This window comes from Mobula birostris, chromosome 7 (assembly GCF_030028105.1).
Source record: "Mobula birostris isolate sMobBir1 chromosome 7, sMobBir1.hap1, whole genome shotgun sequence".
In the NCBI taxonomy this organism is placed as follows: Eukaryota; Metazoa; Chordata; class Chondrichthyes; order Myliobatiformes; family Myliobatidae; genus Mobula; species Mobula birostris.
The window spans coordinates 166,237,271-166,256,082 of NC_092376.1; the positions used below are offsets into that span (position 1 = coordinate 166,237,271).

The 18,812-nt window shown below is 41.1% G+C and overlaps 1 protein-coding gene across 1 annotated transcript in view; it reads left to right on the forward strand.

Moving 5' to 3' along the window:
* Positions 1 to 18,812, forward strand: part of fat2 (FAT atypical cadherin 2) — a 115,270-nt gene that overhangs the window by 24,548 nt on the left and 71,910 nt on the right. Inside the window, exon 5 of the mRNA XM_072264622.1 lies at positions 7,910 to 8,120. Within this exon, the coding sequence (XP_072120723.1) occupies positions 7,910 to 8,120 (211 nt within the window). The remainder of the gene's footprint in view (positions 1 to 7,909; positions 8,121 to 18,812) is intronic.

Below are 18,812 nucleotides of genomic sequence, written 5' to 3' on the forward strand. Positions count from 1 at the left end.
AGTTTTTGACACATTGATCTTCATAAATCAAAAGTACTGAATATAGGAGTTGGTGTGTTATGTTGAAGCTGTACAAGATATTGGTGAAGCCTAATTTGGAGTACTGTGTGCAACTTTGGTCACCTACCGACAGGAAAGATGTAAATAAGGTTGAAAGAGTACAGAGAAGATTTAGAAGGATGTTACCAATTTGAGAATCTGAGTTATAGGCAAAGGCTAAATAGGTTAGGACTTCACTCCCTGGAACATAGGAGGATGAGGGGAGATTTGATGAAGATGTACAAAATTATGAGGAATATACATAGAGTAAATGCAAGCAGGCTTTTTCATCTGAGATAGAGTAAGAGTAGAACAAGAAGTCTTCGGTTAAGGGTGAACAATGAAATATTTAAGGGAAGCCTGAGAGGGAGCTACTCCACTCTAGAGTGATGTGAGTGTGGAATGAGCTGCCAGTGGAAGTGGTGGATGCAGGTTCAATTGCAAGATTTAAGAGAAGTTTAGATAATTACATGGCTGGGAGGGACATGGAGAGCTACAGTCCAGGTGCACTCAGCAGATTAACAGTTCGGTACAAAGTAGATGGGCCAAAGAGCTTGTTTCTATGCGGCAGTGCTCTGTGACACTGTGAATTCCTGAGAATTTAAAGACCCGTGTTAAGTCAGCACTTAAGCATTTTTTTTAGAGAAAAGATTGTTAGTCAGTGCATTCTTTCCTATTACTCTACAGCCTTGACATTTGGTTAATTTTTTTTGTGCTTCCATTTCCTCTTTTCATAAAATGAAGATCAGCACTATGTACAAAAACCTTGAGTGCAAAAATCATCTGAATTTCAAACAGCTCATTAGATCATGAAAGAAAAAGAGCTTCCCAGAATTTCAGAAAATCAACTACAAATTACATTTGTTATGGAGTTTTTCAGAATTCGGTTTATTACCACTGGCATTTGTCGTGAAGTTTGTTGTTATATGGCAGCAGTACATTGCAATACAGGTTTCCCCCACTATCCGAAGGTAGAGTATTCCTATGAAACGGTTCGTAAGCCAGAATGTCATAAAGTGAATAAGCAATTACCATTAATTTATATGGGAAAAATTTTTGAGCATTCCCAGACCCAAAAAATAACCTACAAAATCATGCCAAATAACACATAAAACCTAAAATAACACTAACATATAGTAAAAGCAGGAATGATATGATAAATACACAGCCTATATAAAGTAGAAATAATGTATGTACAGTGTAGTTTCACTTACCGGAATCAGGAAGTCTCCAATAAATTGCAGTTTCGTCACAGTTAAACACTTGCTTATACGAGTACCCACCTGCCGCAATCGGCAATCGCCTCTGATCTGGGCCGACATTTACATGCCAGGTGGCACCTAATTAATTAGCTTGTTTATTTTGGCTTTTTTCTTAAAGATGTGGGGGTGCGTTCTGACTACTGCTGCACCACTGTATTCTTCGTGGCAATATATCAGTCCGCAGCCCGGAGTTTGGGGACCACTGCTTAAACTATGAAGCTGCCCTTGCCTCAGAAACCGATCAAACCACCCATGACGACCTTTAAATTCCACTTCTGCAACACTTTCAACACCATCGTCCAGTGCTTTCTGTTTCAGCTTATTAAAAAGACTGACTGATTTCTCCTTAAGTATAAGAAAACTTAACGGAACACTACGCTTTGTACGCCCATCAATCCACTCAAGCAATAGACTTTTCATTTTATCCATTATTGGATGCCGACTAAGAGCAGCACTTTGCGACGAGCAGAACCAATGGTAACATCCGCTGTTTTCAAAATTCTTTCTCTCTGCGTGTAAATAGTGCAAATGGTGGACGCAGGCAAGTTCAACGCGTGGACAATGTCCTTACTTCGTTCACCACGATCAAAACGCTTAATTATGTCTAGTTTTACGCTAAGTGTAACACCCTTACGAGCTCTTTTAAGCTTTTCCGATACCTTAGAACTCATCTTGCTAACGGATGCACAAATAAATCGAGATAAAGCACGTGTTTAAGCAATGCCAGCTAGAATGCAGTTCCGGGGGAGGAGCCTGGCTGTTCGGGTGCGCGCTGCCTTTTTTCGTAACAGTGAAAATACCTACTGTTAGCGAAAACAAGTAACTAATGTAAGTCTTTCGTAACAGTGAGGTGTCGTAAAGCGAACGTTCGGAAAACAGGGGCCACCTGTACATAATAAAACTGTAAATTACAGTGTATATATATATATATATATATATATATATATATATATATATGTTGTAAAAAAAGTTAAATCAAAAAGTAACGCAAAAGGAGAAAAAAGTAGAAAGGTAGTGTTTATGAGTTCAATGTCCGTTCAGAAATCTAATGGCAGAGGGGAAGAAGCTATTCCTGAATCATTGAGTGTGTGCCTTCAGGCTCCTCACCTCCTTGATGGTAGCAGTGAGAAAAAGGCAAGTCCTGGGTGATGTCGTCCTTAATGATGCCTTTTTGAGGCATTGCTCCTTGAAGATGTCCTGGATATTACAGAGGCTAGTGCCCATGATGGAGCTGACTGAGTCCACAACTTTCTGCAGTTCATTTTGATCCTGCGCAGTGCCCAAGTGCCCCTACCAGACAGTGAAGTAGCCCATTAGAATGCTCTCCATGGTACATCTGTAGAAATTTGAAAGTGTCTTTGGTGACATACCAAATCTCCTCAAACTCCTAATGAAATACAGCCACTGTCATGTCTATGTTGGAGCTAGGATAGTTTCTCAGAAATGTTGACATCTGGAAACTTGAAATTGCTCACTCTTTCCACATCTGGTCCTTCGAAGACTGGTGTGCATTCCCTCGCCTAAACCATTCTGAAGTCCACAATCAATTCTTTGGTCTTACTGATGTCTTACTATTTCTGTTCAATCTTTGAAAGAAGTTAAAAACCGCAGGCCAAAGTCTGAAATGCCCAATCCCTAAATAATGAAAGAAACAGTAGTAATCAGCCTAGTGTTTTTTTCAGCCCCGATTGATGTAATTCCACTTTGACGTTTTCACTCTGATCTCAAGGTGTCTCATACTACTTAACTATTCATGCTATACTTAACCCTAGAAGATGCTTCTGATCTGGATTAACCTTTAGGCCAACAAGACTTCAAAGCAATTAGAACAACTGCCATCACTTTGGGCAAAACCTGTCAACTATTTACCCCATGTAAAAAGATTGCTCTGATCTCAAATCTGGTTTGAAACAGCAATCTATCTTACAATTACATTCCCTGTGCTTTTGAACATTTGATAAACCTGACACCGATGCCTCTCATTTCTCTGGTAATAGCTAGATAGCTTTTCCTGTCAACTTTGGTGATTTTGATTGCTGAATCTTAGCAAAATAGGTGATACATGCTAAGTACTGTGTAAAAATTAATATTTAGTGTGCTATTGATTGACTTTTAAGAAATCCAGGGGAAGGCTGGAGACCATACCACAGGAGTAAGTGAAAAGGGAGATGGATGGTTCTTTTTAGAATTAGAAGAAGCAGGAGATTGTATTATATCAGTGTTATTTGTGATGGAGGCACTTAAACTAAGATAATTGGAAGCTGGAATATAAATCGGAATTGAACATATCCAGATGTGCAGTGAATCTGTGTACTTATGAGAGTTAAGGATATTTGAACAGAAAATATTTCTTCACCTTTTCTGTCTATTTTAATCATACTGGAGATTGTGAGCTGATATATTGGCTCTGAGTCAATACTTTAAACACAAGATGCGGCAGACGTTCGTAACCCAGGGTAACACAGAAAATACTGGTGGAACTCAACAGGTCAGGCAGCATCTATAAAAAAGGAATGAACAGTTCCAATGATACCCTCATTAGGACTCAACACTGTTTTTGCTCAGTTACATTTGCAGCTTTAATTCAAATCTGCAATTGCAATTTTAGATTAAGGGCAATGATTGCTTTAAAGAAAGGATTTTTAAGTAACTCTTGACCAATTTAGTCAGGTGGCAGAAGTGTTGATGGACAAAAGAATGGTGCATCTCTGGTCATACAGTTGTAATTACAACCTTGCCAGGCCTATGATTTCAAATAGGCTGTCAAGTTGCAGGCTCTTCAAGTTGAAGAGCCAGATTAAATTGAAATTCTTGAATCTCTTGAGCAAGGTAAATTTGTTCTAGACCATTTACCCTGACATGCTGACATGGTATTCTTCTTTCTAGGTGGGCTTGTTAATAACAAAGTACAGAAGTCAAGGCTTTTTTAATATTTGGGTTAATTTCAGTATTTCTGTGCTGATTTTTATCTATAAGATATAGGAGCAGAAATTGGCCATTTGGCCAATTGAGTCAGCTCCATCCATTTGTATATTACAAATGGCTTAAATGCTTACCATATCTAGTGGAGGTGGAATTCATTTATCCTCATGTGAGAATTTCAGAACCTGGACTCTTTAATTTGAGCTGTGATACATCCCATTTTATGGGTTGGAAATGGAAAGTTGAGCAATCATACCCCAGTCATTGAGGGGTCAGTAGTGGAAGTTTTAAGTTTCTGGGAGTCAACACCTCTGAAGATCTATCCTGGGCCCAACGTATTGATGCAATTACAAAAGAAGACTTACCAGTGGCTATATCTCATTTGGAGTTTGAGGCGATTTGGTATATCACCAAAGACTCTACCAAACTTTTACAAAGACTGTACCATGGAGAGAATTCGAATTGGTTACATCACCATCTATTATGGAGGTAATCGGAAAAAGCTGCAGAGGGTTGCAAAGTCGGCCATCTCCATCATTGGCACTAACTACCCACTATCGAGGATATCATTAAGGATTCCCATTGCCCAGGACATGCTCTCTTGTTATTACTACCATCAGAAAGAGCCTGAACACACACTCAATGTTTCAGGAATAGCTTCTTTCAAAGTTTCAAAAGTACATTTTTTTTGTCAGAGAAAAGTATACAATATACATCCTGAAATGCTTTTTCTTCATAACTGTCCACAAAAACAGAGGAGTGCCCCAAAGAATGAATGGCAGTTAAATGTTAGAACCCCAAAATCCCCCCAGCTCCCCTCCCTCCTGTGCATAAGTGGCAGCAAGCAACAACCCCCCTCCTCCCCCCACCAGTAAAATAAAAACATCGGCACCAGCCACCAAGTTCAAGCACGAGCAAAGCAACAGTAAAGACACAGACTTGCAGTTACCCCAAAGACTACATTGTTCACCCGGCACTCGGCATACCACAGGCTCTCTCTCTCTCTCTCTCTCTCTCTCTCTCCCTAATAAGGGAGAACGAGCTGTCTCTGTTTCACAGTGAGTGGGGAGACATAACAAACAATTCGCTGGTTTACGATGTTAAAAGTCGGTTACATCGCTTGTTTCAAGCTCTGTGCCCAAAGATCTCAAGCCTCTGGGGACACAGCCACAAATATTCCGATTTCCCCCAAAGACACACGGGTCTCTTGCCATGACACTGACCTTCGATCCGCCCGTCTCCGGAGCCCCGAGGTCCTAGACCTCCAAAGCCGAGCTGAACTCTTTGGCCGAGCCCTTGGCGTGCCGAACAACAGCCAGTTATGAAACCCCGAGAGCGGGTCCCATTCCGGCAAAGAACCGTAGTCAGCGTGTAACTCCAGGTCAGGGTCTTCTAAAGAACCCTGAAAGAGAAAAATAGAGATATTAAAGATGGAAATAGAGCTGTTTCCGAAGATGCAAGCAAAGGAACCGCCATTTAGCGCCATCTTCACTTCGCTCCGCCTTCACCATCAGATTTCTGCACCATCAGACAATGAACCAACCCATGAACACTATATTTGCTCTCTTTTTGCGCTACTTAATTAATTTCAAAGTTCTTGACACATTCCTTATTGTAATTTATAGTTTGTTCTGTGGTATTGCACTGCATTGCCGTCACAAAAACAACTAATTTCACGACCAAATTTCGGTGGTATTAAAGCTGATTTTGAATGTCCAGAGTTTGGCTTCCATGCAAATCCAGGCAGCTCTAAAAGTAATTGAGCAACTCTGCAAGCTGAGAAGGAAACAGGAAACTTCATCCTGCTGTAGGATGCTGCCTGTGTGCTTATTGCATGCCTTTACTTGGATTGTCAGGGTACCATTTGGCAACACTTTCACCATATTGTCTTACATGAAGACTGTTGTCGCAATTTGCTGTTTATCCAGCAGGCGAGTACGAACAAAGCGCACGTGTGATCGTGCCAAATGGGTCGGAGGATACAACATTAACCAGAAACTGCACACGAAATCCCAAACAACTGGTATTCAAGTAATGAGCAGTGCAGTACATCCTTGCTGCCTCAGAGCACAGTTTGGGTAGAAGTATACATTTCATCCAGTTTCCTACTAGTTAATGACAAGTTACATAACAGCTAGGAAGGTCTAATTCCTTCATGTTCAGCTTCAGGCTTATGCCATCAGCTCCAGAGATTAGAAACAACATCAAAGTTAGAAGGAAATTATTTGGGTGTGGAGAACTGACATAGTAACAGGTAAAGGAATACTCCAGCTAAAGAGAAGTTGGGTTGGATGTCATATCTGGATTGGAGGCAATCACTTGTCTTATTGTTACATTACAATGTTGCTCATTCATGATTCTTTTGAAAGACGTATCTGGGATCATATTTTTCAAAAGCTGATTTAATGTTTATTAATTACAAATATATACACATTAATAGGCACTGAGGCGTTGCAAAACTTGCTAAACTGTTCTCCTTCCCATGTTGTTATCAAATATGACTAATAGTTTGAAAATCTGACAAGGTATATGGAAATATTTATATAAACTAGGTAGATGCTATCATTCCCTGTAATATCTAGAAACCCCAGGAGATCAGCATTAAGTGCAATTGCAAAGAACTCACTGCAGCACCTCTACTTCCTTAGGAGTTGCGTAGATATGGCATAACGTCTAAAAACTTCGAGAAACTTCTGTTGATGTGTAGTGGAGAGTATACTGACTGGCTGCATCACAGCCTGCAATGCAAACTCCAGTTCCCTTGAACAGAAAATCCTACTATAAGTAGTGGATATGGCCCAGTCTATCACAGGTAAAACCTCCCCACCATTGAGCACATCTACACAAAGCATGATCGCAGGAAAGCAGCATCCATCACCAGGAACCCCTACCACCCAGTTTATGCTCCTTTCTCACTGTTACCATCAGGAAGAAGGTACAAGACACTCAGGACTCACACCACTCAGGAACAGTTATTACCCCTCAACCATCAGGCTCTTGAACCAAAGGGGATAGCTTCAAACAACTTCATTTGCCCAATCATTGTGATATTCCCACAACCTATGGCCTCCCTCTCAGGGACTCTTCATCTCATATTCTTGATATTTATTGATTATTTATTATTATTATTATTTATTTTTGTATTTGCATAATACGTTGTCTTTTGCAACTGGTTGAATGCTTGTCTTTTTGGTTTTTCACTGATTCTGTTATGGATTTATTGAGTGTGCTCACAAGAAAATGAATGTCAGGGTTGCATATGTTGACATATATGTACTTTGATAATAAATTTACTTTGAAATTTGAATTTTGAGCTTCTGAAATACTCAAACTACCCCATCTGGCAACAACAATCATTCCACAGTCAATGTCACTTAGACCACATTTCTTCCCCATGCTGATCCAAGGAACACTGAACCTCTTGACCATGTCTGTGTGCTTTTATGCATTCAGTTGCTGCCACATGATTGGCTGATTAGATATTTGTATTAAAATGAGCAGGTGTGCAGGTGTACCTAATAAAGTGGCCACTAAGTTTATACAGCACAATTTATCTGAGGAGAATTCACAGTGAAACTAACAAATATTATGTGTTGAACTGAAATTTATTTCATCATCTGGCACTATCAGTAACCAGAGATACCTAAGAGGATCCAAGCCTCAACTACTGTAATCTCTTCTTTCAGATCCGTGCCTCTGATAATGGGGTTCCCCAAAAATCAACGACAGTTCGTCTACATATTGAATGGATTCAGAAACCTTTGCCATCTATTGAGCCTTTGGTATTTGATGATCCTCATTTTAACTTTGCTGTCATGGAGACAGATCCTGTGAATCATATGGTTGGGGTGACCAGCACAGAACTCACAAAGAGTCAGTTGTGGTTTGACATCATCGGTAAGTTATCAATGTCAGAACAGTGTCATTTTGAATTTTGCTTAATGTATAATTTAAATAAACCAAGCATAAATATATAATTTTAAAAAAACAACCAAGCTGAAAAAAAATCAGGTTATTAATGTAGCATCATCGACTCAATTGCAAGGAAGAAAAATATCTCCCCTCTACAACCTTGTTTAAGCACAGATATGACAGATCTTCTTACATATGTCTGTTGATAATTAGCAGTTAGCATAACTCTACTACAGCTCAGAACATTCCAGAGTTGAGAGTTCAGTTCCACTGCTGTCTGTAAGGAGCTATTGCGTTCTCCCCATGAACTTTGTGGGTTTCATCTGGGTGCTTCAGTTCCCTTCCACAGTCCAAAGATAGTTCACATAGCACTAGTGACTTGGGTTCAATTGTGCCGCTGTCTAAATGGAGTTTATATGTTCTTCCCATAACCACCTGGGTTTTCTCCAGGTGCTCGGGTTTCCTCTCATATTCCAAAGACATATGGATTAGTGGGTTAATTGGCCACACGGGTGTAATTGGGTCGTGTGGGCTCATTTGGCTGAAAGGACCTGTGATGCTGTATCCTTAAAAACAGCGGTCCTCAACCTCCGGGCCGTGGACCGGTACCGGGCCGCGAGGAAACGATATGAAGCGATATGAGTCAGCTGCACCTTTCCTCATTCACTGTCACGCCCACTGTTTAACTTGAATGCACGCGAGGTCATTACGCACGCGTCATCCATGTCAGCACGGGATAAAGGTCAACTCCTCGAGCTTGTAAATGACGATGGGCTGAAAAGTATGTTTGGCATAACATCTCTGCTGGCATTCTGCATCAAAGTCAAGACTAAATATCCTGAGATAGCCACGAAAGCACTGAAAACGTTGCTTCCATTTCCAACATATCTCTGCGAAGCGGGGTTTTCTGCAATGAATGCAACGAAAACTAAATTGCGGATTAGACTGGACATAAGGAACCCCCTTCAAGTATCGCTGTCTCCCATCACCCCTCGATGGGACCGTCTTGTTGCAGGAAAACAAGCCCAGGGCTCCCACTGATTCAGCGATATTGGTGTGTTGCAATGATTTTATATGTTCATACGGGGAAAATATGCGCTGTGTGTTTAATATCCAAATGTCACTTAAAATGTTATGATGCTATTGACTTTTAAGTGACTTATAATTGACTTATCACTATATTCATGTGAGATAAAAATATGCACTGTGTGTTTAATATTAAATTCGTTAGATAAACCCTTTTAGAAACGGAATTGAGTGTATTAGCCACTTATCAGTGACTTATAGTTGACTTATCACCCATATTCTGGTCGTGATTAACACTCCCCCCCCCCCCCCCCCCCCCCACCACAAGGGTTGCCAACTGTCCCGTATTAGCTAGGACATCCTGTATATTGGGCTAAATTGGTTTGTCCCATGCGGGACCGCTCTTGTCCCATATTTCCCCCGCTAAGGTAGAGCGTCCCTATGAAACCTTTCGTGCTGAAATGGCGTAAAGTGGAGAAGCAATTACCATTAGTTTATATGGGAAAAATTTTTGAGCGTTCCCAGACCCAAAAAATAACCTACCAAATCATACCAAATAACACATAAAAGTGAAAATAACACTAACATATAGTAAAATCAGGAATGATATGATAAATACACAGCCTATATAAAGTAGAAATAATGTATGTACAGTGTAGTTTCACTGAACAGAATTGCCAAAACCGATTTGTAGCACGATTTGTATGCGCACGTCACGCATGCGCACACAAATGCCCACACAAGGCTTCATGGTCATAGTAGTCTTTCTCGGGGTAAACACAGTGAGAAAGTCGGCAACCCTAACCCCCCCCCCCACCCCCGTCAGTCGCTCCGCAAGAATATTGTCAATATTAAACCGGTTTGCAGTGCAAAAACGGTTGGGGACCCCTGCTTAAAGACAAATTTTCTCAAGTGCAGACATGGAAATATGACACCCAACTTGCTTCCATGAGCAGCAATAGCAAATTTATCCATAATATTCAACAAGGGATAATAATTGGGGAGAACTTTGGGGAGGATTTCTTGCTTTTCAACAAAATACTCTCAATGTCTTGAAGCTCAGCCTCTCTTCTTTTGTCCCTTTCCTTAATATTCCTTTCCCTGGTCCCTCTTCCCTCAATTTCCTCCTTCACTTCATATTCCTTCCTTTGTTTTCTTTCCTTGATGTCTTTTTTCTTGATACCTTTGAGCTTCCACCCCAACTCCATTTATCCTTTATCCTTTTACCTTTATCCGTGAATTCCGCTTCCCTTGGTTTTTTCAAGCAATGACAGAACTAACAGAGGAAAGTCTGTGTGAGCTTCAGTATGTAATGGTTTTCTCTTGTTGCATTGGGCTTTGCATATTAGTGCCATAATGTGTGGCGTCACTTGCGGGCTGCCCTAGCATATCCTTAGGTATGTCAGTTATTAACACAAATGAGGCATTTTACTGGATGTTTACATGTACCTGTGATTAATGAATCTAATACTGAGAATTCCTGGTATTCTGTACTCTAGGCTGCCATTATTCTCCACTGGTTCTCCTATGAAATGTATTGTTGACAAGGATATTCGATGCCCATGCCTCAGTTCAACAGGAAATCAAATTTAGCTTGCTTGTTCACACCTGTGGATTTAGATATAAGCCAAATGTCAGTCCTCTAAGAGGGAAGGAGGCAGAAGAAAGGGAATTAAAGACAAGTTAGCCTGACTTCAATGGTTGGAAAGAGTCTTTCATTAAGGATGAGGTTTCAGGGTATTTGGGGACACATGATAAAATAGGCCAAAGTAAACATGGTTTCCTTAAGAGGAAATCTTGCCTGACAAGTCAATTGAAAATGTTTGAGGAAATAACAAGCAGCATAGACAAAGGAGAGTCAGTGGATGTAGATTCTGGTTAATTGGGGCAGATGCTTATTTGGGACAACCTTTAAACAACAAAATCTAATTGAGAAAACAGCCAGGATTTCCTTCATTTATTTGGGACACTATGCTGCTTAATTGGGACAGGAGACTGTTGCTGGGTAGTTTCTATCTAGAGTCAGTCACCCAGTTAACCAGAATCCACTGTATCCTACATCCATTGACTCCTCTTTGTGTCCTTGGCTGGCGGTAGACACTAAACCGTGCTTAGTGAAAAGTTTTTAAATAGTGTCAGTTGCATGTACTTGTGTTCAAGAAGCAGTTGTTGAGAAATAAACATTAAGACGATTCAGAACGGTTTTGCTCACTGCAGTTTCAAGCATTCAGCTTTGGAAATGCCGGAAATGGCCAGGAATGAAAATGAAATGATTTCATTAGTTGAACAAGTTAGGCACTATGAAGAATTTGAATGTTTTTAAAGAATTTCCGTTACCTTCACCTAAGTGTCTGTGCTGAGTTTTGTACGCTGGATGAATTCTTTCATTAATAACTATTAGGAATCAATACACAGTTTTATAGTACTATTTATAGTCATCTAATTTGTTCTGTATTTCATTTAAATGCATAATTTGTTACTTAGTTAAAAGGTAGTTTTTTTTAATATACCTTTTTAACTATTTCCATGAAACTTTGGCTAATTAGGGGAGCTGCTTAATTGAGCCAAAATGTACTGGTCCTGATGTGTCTCAATTAACTGGAATTAACTGTGTTTGGATTTTCAGAAAACTTTTGACAAGGTGCTGCACATGAAGCTGCTCAACAGCATATGAGCCCATGGTATTATAGGAAAGATACTAGCATGGATAGAAGATTGGCTGAATGGCAGGAGGCAAAGAATGGGAATAAAGGGGGTCTTTTCTGGTTGGATGCTGGTGTCTAGTGATGTTCCACAAGGGTCAGTGATGGGACCACTTCTTTTTACATTACACATCAATAATTTGGATGACAGACGTGATGGCTTTGTGGTCACTTTTGTGGACAATACGGAGATAGGTGGAGGGACAGGTAGTGTTGAGGAAACAGTGAGTCTGCAGAATGATTTAAATAGATTGAGAGAATGAGCAAAGAGGTGTCAGATGGAAGTGAATGGTCATGCACTTTGACAGAAGGAATAAATTTTCCAAATGGGACAGATGTTGAAAATCAGAAGTGCAAAGGAACTTGGTCACCTTTGTGCAGAGTTCCCTGAAGTTTATTTTGCAGGTTGAGTTGGTAATGAGCAAGGTAAACGCAATGTTAGCATTCATTTCAAGAGGACTAGAATATAAATGCAAAGATGTAATGCTGAGGCTTCAGACCACACTTGGAGTATTGTGAGCATTTTTCAGTCCCTTATCTAAGAAAAGATGTATTGGTATTGGAGAAGCCCCAAAGGATGTGATGAGGGTGTTTCCTGTACTTAGGGAGTATAGGACCAGAGGGTACAGCCTCGGAATAGAGTGATGTCCAATTAAAACAGAAATGAGGAGGAATTTCTTTAGTCAGAGGGTGGGGAATCCATGCAATTCATAGCCACAGATAGCTGTGGAGGCCAAGTCATTGGGTATATTTAAAGCAGAGATTGCTAGGTTCTTGATTTCAAGGAGGTTACAAGGAGAAGGTGTAAGTGGAGAGTGATAGTAAATTAGCCAAGATAGAATGGCAGAGCAGACTCGATGGGCTGAGTGGCCTAACTCTGCCCCTGCGTCTTATGCCATTTTGGGTACTAGCCTCCAAAGTACCCAGGACATCTGCAGGAACTGGTGTTTCAGAAAGGCAGGATCCATTGTTAAAGACCTCCAGCACCCAGGGCGTGCACTTTTCTCACTGTTACCATCAGGTAGGAGATACAGAAGCCTGAAGGCACACACTCAGTGATTCAGGAACAGCTTCTTCCCCTCTGCCATCCTAGAAGGACTTTGAAGCTTTGGACACTAGCTCACTTTTTTAATATACAGCATTTCTGTTTTTGCACATTTTAAAATAATCTATTCAATATATGTAATTGATTTACTTGTTTACTTATTATGTTTTATTTTATTATTATTATTATTTTTTTTCTCTCTGCTAGATTATGTATTGCATTGAATTGCTGCTGCTAAGTTAACAAATTTCACGTCACATGCTGGTGATAATAAACCTGATTCTGATTCTTATGGTCAAGCAAGGGATGTGCAAGTGAATCATAAAACACAGAATGAGGCCATTTGGCCCACTATGCCTGTACTGGCATTTTATGCATCCATGCATCAAATGTCATGAGCTGAGCTTTTGACGATGAAACCACGTAATGTTCTTTCAGGTGAATTACACCCGCAGATAAGGATCTGCTTTATAATTGGTTGAATTTCAGATGCTTTGTTAAGGTTGTTCTATTCTATTTATACTGTTTTTGATTCCTTTGAAGTTCATGTTTGTTTTGATGCTGATCCAAACAAAATTTAGTTACAGTGATGAGTAATTGTGAGAATGAGCACACAGCTTTTTCCCTATAGAGCACCACCTGGGAACATTCAATCCTACTGACAGAGATTAAGAACTTGGAACCTGACCACGCGCTGACTCATCAAACTGGCTCAGAATCAGAATCACTGACATATGTCATGAAATTTGTTGTTTCGTGGCAGCAAACATAAAATAAAAATGGCTATAAATTACAATTTTAAAAAAAGGAAATGATGTAAAAGAGGAATAATCAAGTAGTGTACTTGGGCCATTCAGAAATCCAGCGGCAGAAGAGAAGAAGCTGTTGGTAAAACATTAAGTGTGCATCTTCAGGCTCCTGTTCCTCCTCCTGAACAGTAGTAATGAGATCTGGGCATGTCCCGGATGGTAAGGGTCCTCAATGAAGGATGCTGTCTTTCTGAGTCGCTGCTTTTGACAATGTCCTTGCTGGTGGGGAGGATTGGATCCGTGAAGTCTGCACTGGCAGTGTATTGGTGGAAGATAGGGTTGACCCATGGGTTCGTGGGCTGTCTAATGGTTGTTGTTACTCAAGTTGCACAATACACAATGTCATTTACGAAGCCCAATTTAAAATCACTTTTTATCTACTTGTGCTTTGGAGGTAAGCACAAGTGTCATGGCAATTTTTCAATGGACAGCTGTTCATAAAAATAGCTACACACAAAATGGCACAAATGCTACGAAGCAGTAAAGTTCTTGTCAGCCCCCACTCTGAGTATTCTTTTCAGTACCAAGTGTCTCATTTTAGGCTGGGAAGGGCGAAGAGCTCCACAGATCTGCCGCAACGTTGCTGGCTTGAGATTTGTGTGGATTCGATTTGTACCTTAAGCAATGAAGATTAATGATGATCAGATCAAGGTGTTAAGATGACATATGGATTTTAAAGTGCATCATTATAGAATCACAGCTGGTTAGTGGAAGTCCATTTGGTCGGTTCTGACTCATTGAAAGAATTACTTAATTTAGGCCCAGGCTCCAATTCATTTCCCATAACTCTTCAAGTTAATCCTTAAGCACACCCTCAGTTGACTTTAAGTAGATGCTATGATGTTTGCGCCTCATCTCCTTGATTATACCATTGCAAATTTGTCCTCTCACATTCTGACAACTCACAGAAAACAGTTTTGCCCTTGGAAAACTCCCTCCTATTTAAATATCTCTGTTAGCCTCTGCTCTCTCACTTCATCCGTATTACCAGACTGATTCCTCCCTTCTGATTTTTCATTGGCTTTATGTGCAAGTAAATAATTAGTTCGTTTGAAGAAGATTCAGTGCTCACATGGCCTTGTTCTGTTGGAGTTTGTATGTGTTCCCCACTCCAGTTTCCCCCTGCATTCCAACAGCGTACAGGTTAGGGTTAGTGAGCAGTAGGCATGTTATGTTAGCGCCAGAGGCATGGCGGCACTTGTGGGCTACCCATCACAATCCTCACTGATATGATCTGACACAAACAACAGACTTCTCTACTGTATTCGGTGTTCCTGGTGTGGCCTCTTGTATATCGGTGAGACCCGACATAGATTGGGAGACTGCTTCGCCAAGCACCCACCAGAAAAAGCAGGATCTCCCAGTAGCCACCCGTTTCAATTCTAGTTCCCATTCCCATTCTAACATGTCAGTCCATGGCCTCCTCTACTGCCGCGGTGAGGCCACACTCTGGTTGGAGGAGTAACACCTGGATAGCCCCCAACCTGATGGCATGAACACCAATTTCTCAAATTTCTGGTAATTAGCCCCTACCCTGTCTCCTTCACCGTCGCCCATTCCTGTTTCCCTCTTTCACCATATCTCCTTAGCTACCCATCACCTCCCTCTAGTGCTCCTCCTCCTTTCCTTCCTTCCATGGTCTTCTACCCTCTCCTATCAATCTCTTTCACCAATCAACTTTCCAGCTCTTTACTTCACCCACTCCTCCCTCCTGATTTCACCTATCACTTTTTCTCCACTCCCCCTTCCTTGTTACTCTGACTTCTCATCTTTTTCTCCAGTTCTAATGAGGGGTCTCAGCCTGAAACGTCAGCTGTTTACTCTTTTCTATAGATGCTACGTGGTCTGCTGAATTCCTCCAGCATTTTGTGTGACACTTCACTGTATGTTTCAATATACATGTGACAAATAAAGCTAATCTAATCTCCTTAAATTGATTCCTCCCCACTGTAAATTCCTGGGCTTTAACTACAAGTAAATAATTAGTTATTTTGTCAAATTAACTGCTGAAGTTATTTCTGCCTCCCAGTATCTGCTTGATGTTTTATAGCTCCGTCTCAGTGACAGTGAAGTTTTTTATAGAGTGAGACAAGAGTTCAAATGTGTGTATAAGATCAGTTAATGATGTGCCTGCTCAGTGCATGGGTATGAAAATGAAAATAATAGGCAGAAGAGCATTGCAGTGAGCCTTGAGGACGTCATTACCCCCTCTCAATGTCATTCCAATCATGGTGTTACCATCTGGGATCTGGCCGCACCTCCATTCCCACTGGGTAATCCATCTGCTCATCACACTGTGTACTCCTTCGCCTGGTTGTACATATAATAAGTCTCCTGTTGCTTAATTTCCACTTAGTTATCATTTTGATATATTATCACCTCACTGCAAAATCTTTTCACTTTTGCTGCCTGCAAGAGATAACTTAATTTTTCTTAGAAAATGGAAAGCTGCACTCGTGAATAGCATCTCTATGGAAAGATTTAGCGCAATTTCTTGTGTACATTTTACAGCTGATGAAGATCAACTGGTATTCTGAATAAGACCTATTTGTGAACAAACCGGCAGACATTTTACTTGGAAATCAGCACCTCAAGTATTTCCATTTTAGAGACTGTGACAAGAATCAATCAAATGATAATGCATCTAGCAAGAACATGTAAGATAGCTCACTGAGATGATCCCTCAAGGATATCACTGTAGCTGCACGCAGATATGAGAATGAACTTCCATTTTATGTAAAGTGACAACAACACTTGTTGGATTTGAAAGACAGAGCATTGAGTTAGTGATTCTGCACCTGTGCACCCCTCAAGCACAACAAGTGAATGGGTGGTGAAGCTTAGCTTTTTCGATTATCTTCGTTTAGGGTTGAAAGTATCCGAGGAGCTGAGTTTGCTGATTTTCTTCAAATCATTTCCCTCGCACAGAAATGGATACTCATTTAATCTTGTTTGCACTTCAAATGATACATAGGACTTCCCAGTGATGACACCAAGGTTAAGTTTCTCAACTACTAATTCTGAGGGCTGGACTAACAGATGAGTTTAACTCCCACAATGGAGACTAAATACAGCTCACCATAATAATGAGAACCAAAGACCATTGGATTGTAATAAAAACCGATCTGATGCTCTCAGCAGCAGCAGAAATGTACATCTCGTACATTTGTTAATTCATTTATGCCCTGGCATTTCCCTCAGTTTCCCATTGGAATCAGTGTGCGAATCAACACAGATCAGATGAAGTGTATGGAAAGAAGTCATAATGAGCAGCAGCCACTGTAGCTAAAATTAGGTGCTCAACTAGAAAAAGAAGAACTCGTGAGTGCACATTTGCTAATCAGCAGAGCTGAGTCATTCCAAAGTCACACAAAAAATCAGCAGTCCCGTCACATAGATGAATGGTGGTGCTGGCCAATGGACGGTGGTGACCAATGAGCAGGAAGTGGAAGTTTCAAGGGGGTCCCCATCCTCCACAACAGCGCTGAGCTATGAGTGCTGAAGACAAGGCTGAAATATTCAGAACCATGCTCGACCAGCATTGACAGGTAGATGTTTTGTCCTGATTCCCCTTGTGCCTCCCAGTATCACAAGTGGTTTCACTACGTGTGTTATCAAGCTGAGACAATGGGATTGGATAAATACTACATTCAGACTTTGAGTGTCAAGTGACATTTATGCTGAATAAGAACCAGGTAATAACCATATACAACAAGTGAAAGCCCAAACTTGACATTCAGTGGCACCACCATCACCTTGCACCCACCCCCTCACCTCACCACCACCATCAGCACCCTGGAGGTATCATTGAAATACAGCTGGACCAGCCTCAAACTACAAGAGCGGGTCAGATGGAGATCTATGGGATGAGTAACTTATCTCCTGGCATCCCAAAGACTTTCCATCATCTTCAAGGTACAAGTTCGAAATTAAAACATGACAGCACCAACAGCATCCTTGCAAGTGCGATTGCCCTTCACTGGAACACACACAAAATGCTGGAGGAACTCAGCAGGCCAGGCAGTATCTATGGAAAAGATTAAACAGTCAACGTTTTGGGCCGAGACCCTTCATCACAAACCTTCATGACTGTCAACTGTTTACTCTTTTCCATAGATGCTGCCTGGCCTGATGAGTTCCTCCTGTATTGTGCGTGCGTGTGTGTGTGTGTGTGTGGCTTGGAATTCCGGCATCTGCAGATTTTCTCTGGTTTGTGATTGCCCTTCGCTGGTCCTGGTTTATTGATGAGAGTGATGGCGTGGCCTCAGTTGTAGTGCAGACCAGGCCTCCATTCCGCGGGGGTGCCTGTTGCAGCCGCCCAGGGGAGGAGACAAACATGGGTATTCATGAATGGTTGAATGACAATTAAACTTAAACATCTGAGGAGTTTGGCACCTACCGGGAAAGAGCATCCCACTTCATTGACACCACCACTCTAAACATTGGTTCCTTCCAATGCTAACACAATGTAACAAACAAAATGTACTTTAGTAATTGTCCACGCCGTTCTGACAGCATGCCCCCAATCAAGCGACCTCCACCGTCAATCACGTGACCTCCATCATCAGGAAGAGCAAGAGCAGCAAATGCATGGGAACTCCACCACTAGCAATTTGCCCCACCCTACCCTCAAGACCCACACCATGCTGTCTTTTAACTATAGTGTCACTCCAGGTGTTCCAAAGGACATCCCCTTGGAACAGAGATGAGGAACAATTTTATTTAGTCAGAGGGTGGTGATTCTGTGGAATTCATTACCACAGATTACTGTGGGGGCCGAATCGTTTGGTATATTTAAAGCAGAGATCGATTGTTTCTTTGACTAGTAAGGGCGTCAAAGGTTACGTGGAGAAGGCAGGAGGTTGGGTTTGAGATGGAAAATAAATCAGCCATGATGGAACGGCAGAGCAGACTCAATGGACCAAGTGACCAAATTCTGCTTCTATGTCTTACGATCCTATCGTTTATATTGACAGTACTGAATCTAACTTCTAGAATTCGCTTACCATCTGCTTTGTGGAAGTTCCTCACCAGAAGATCTGGAGCAGTCGAAGGAGAGCACTCATCATTTTCTCAAGAGCAGTGAGATGGACAA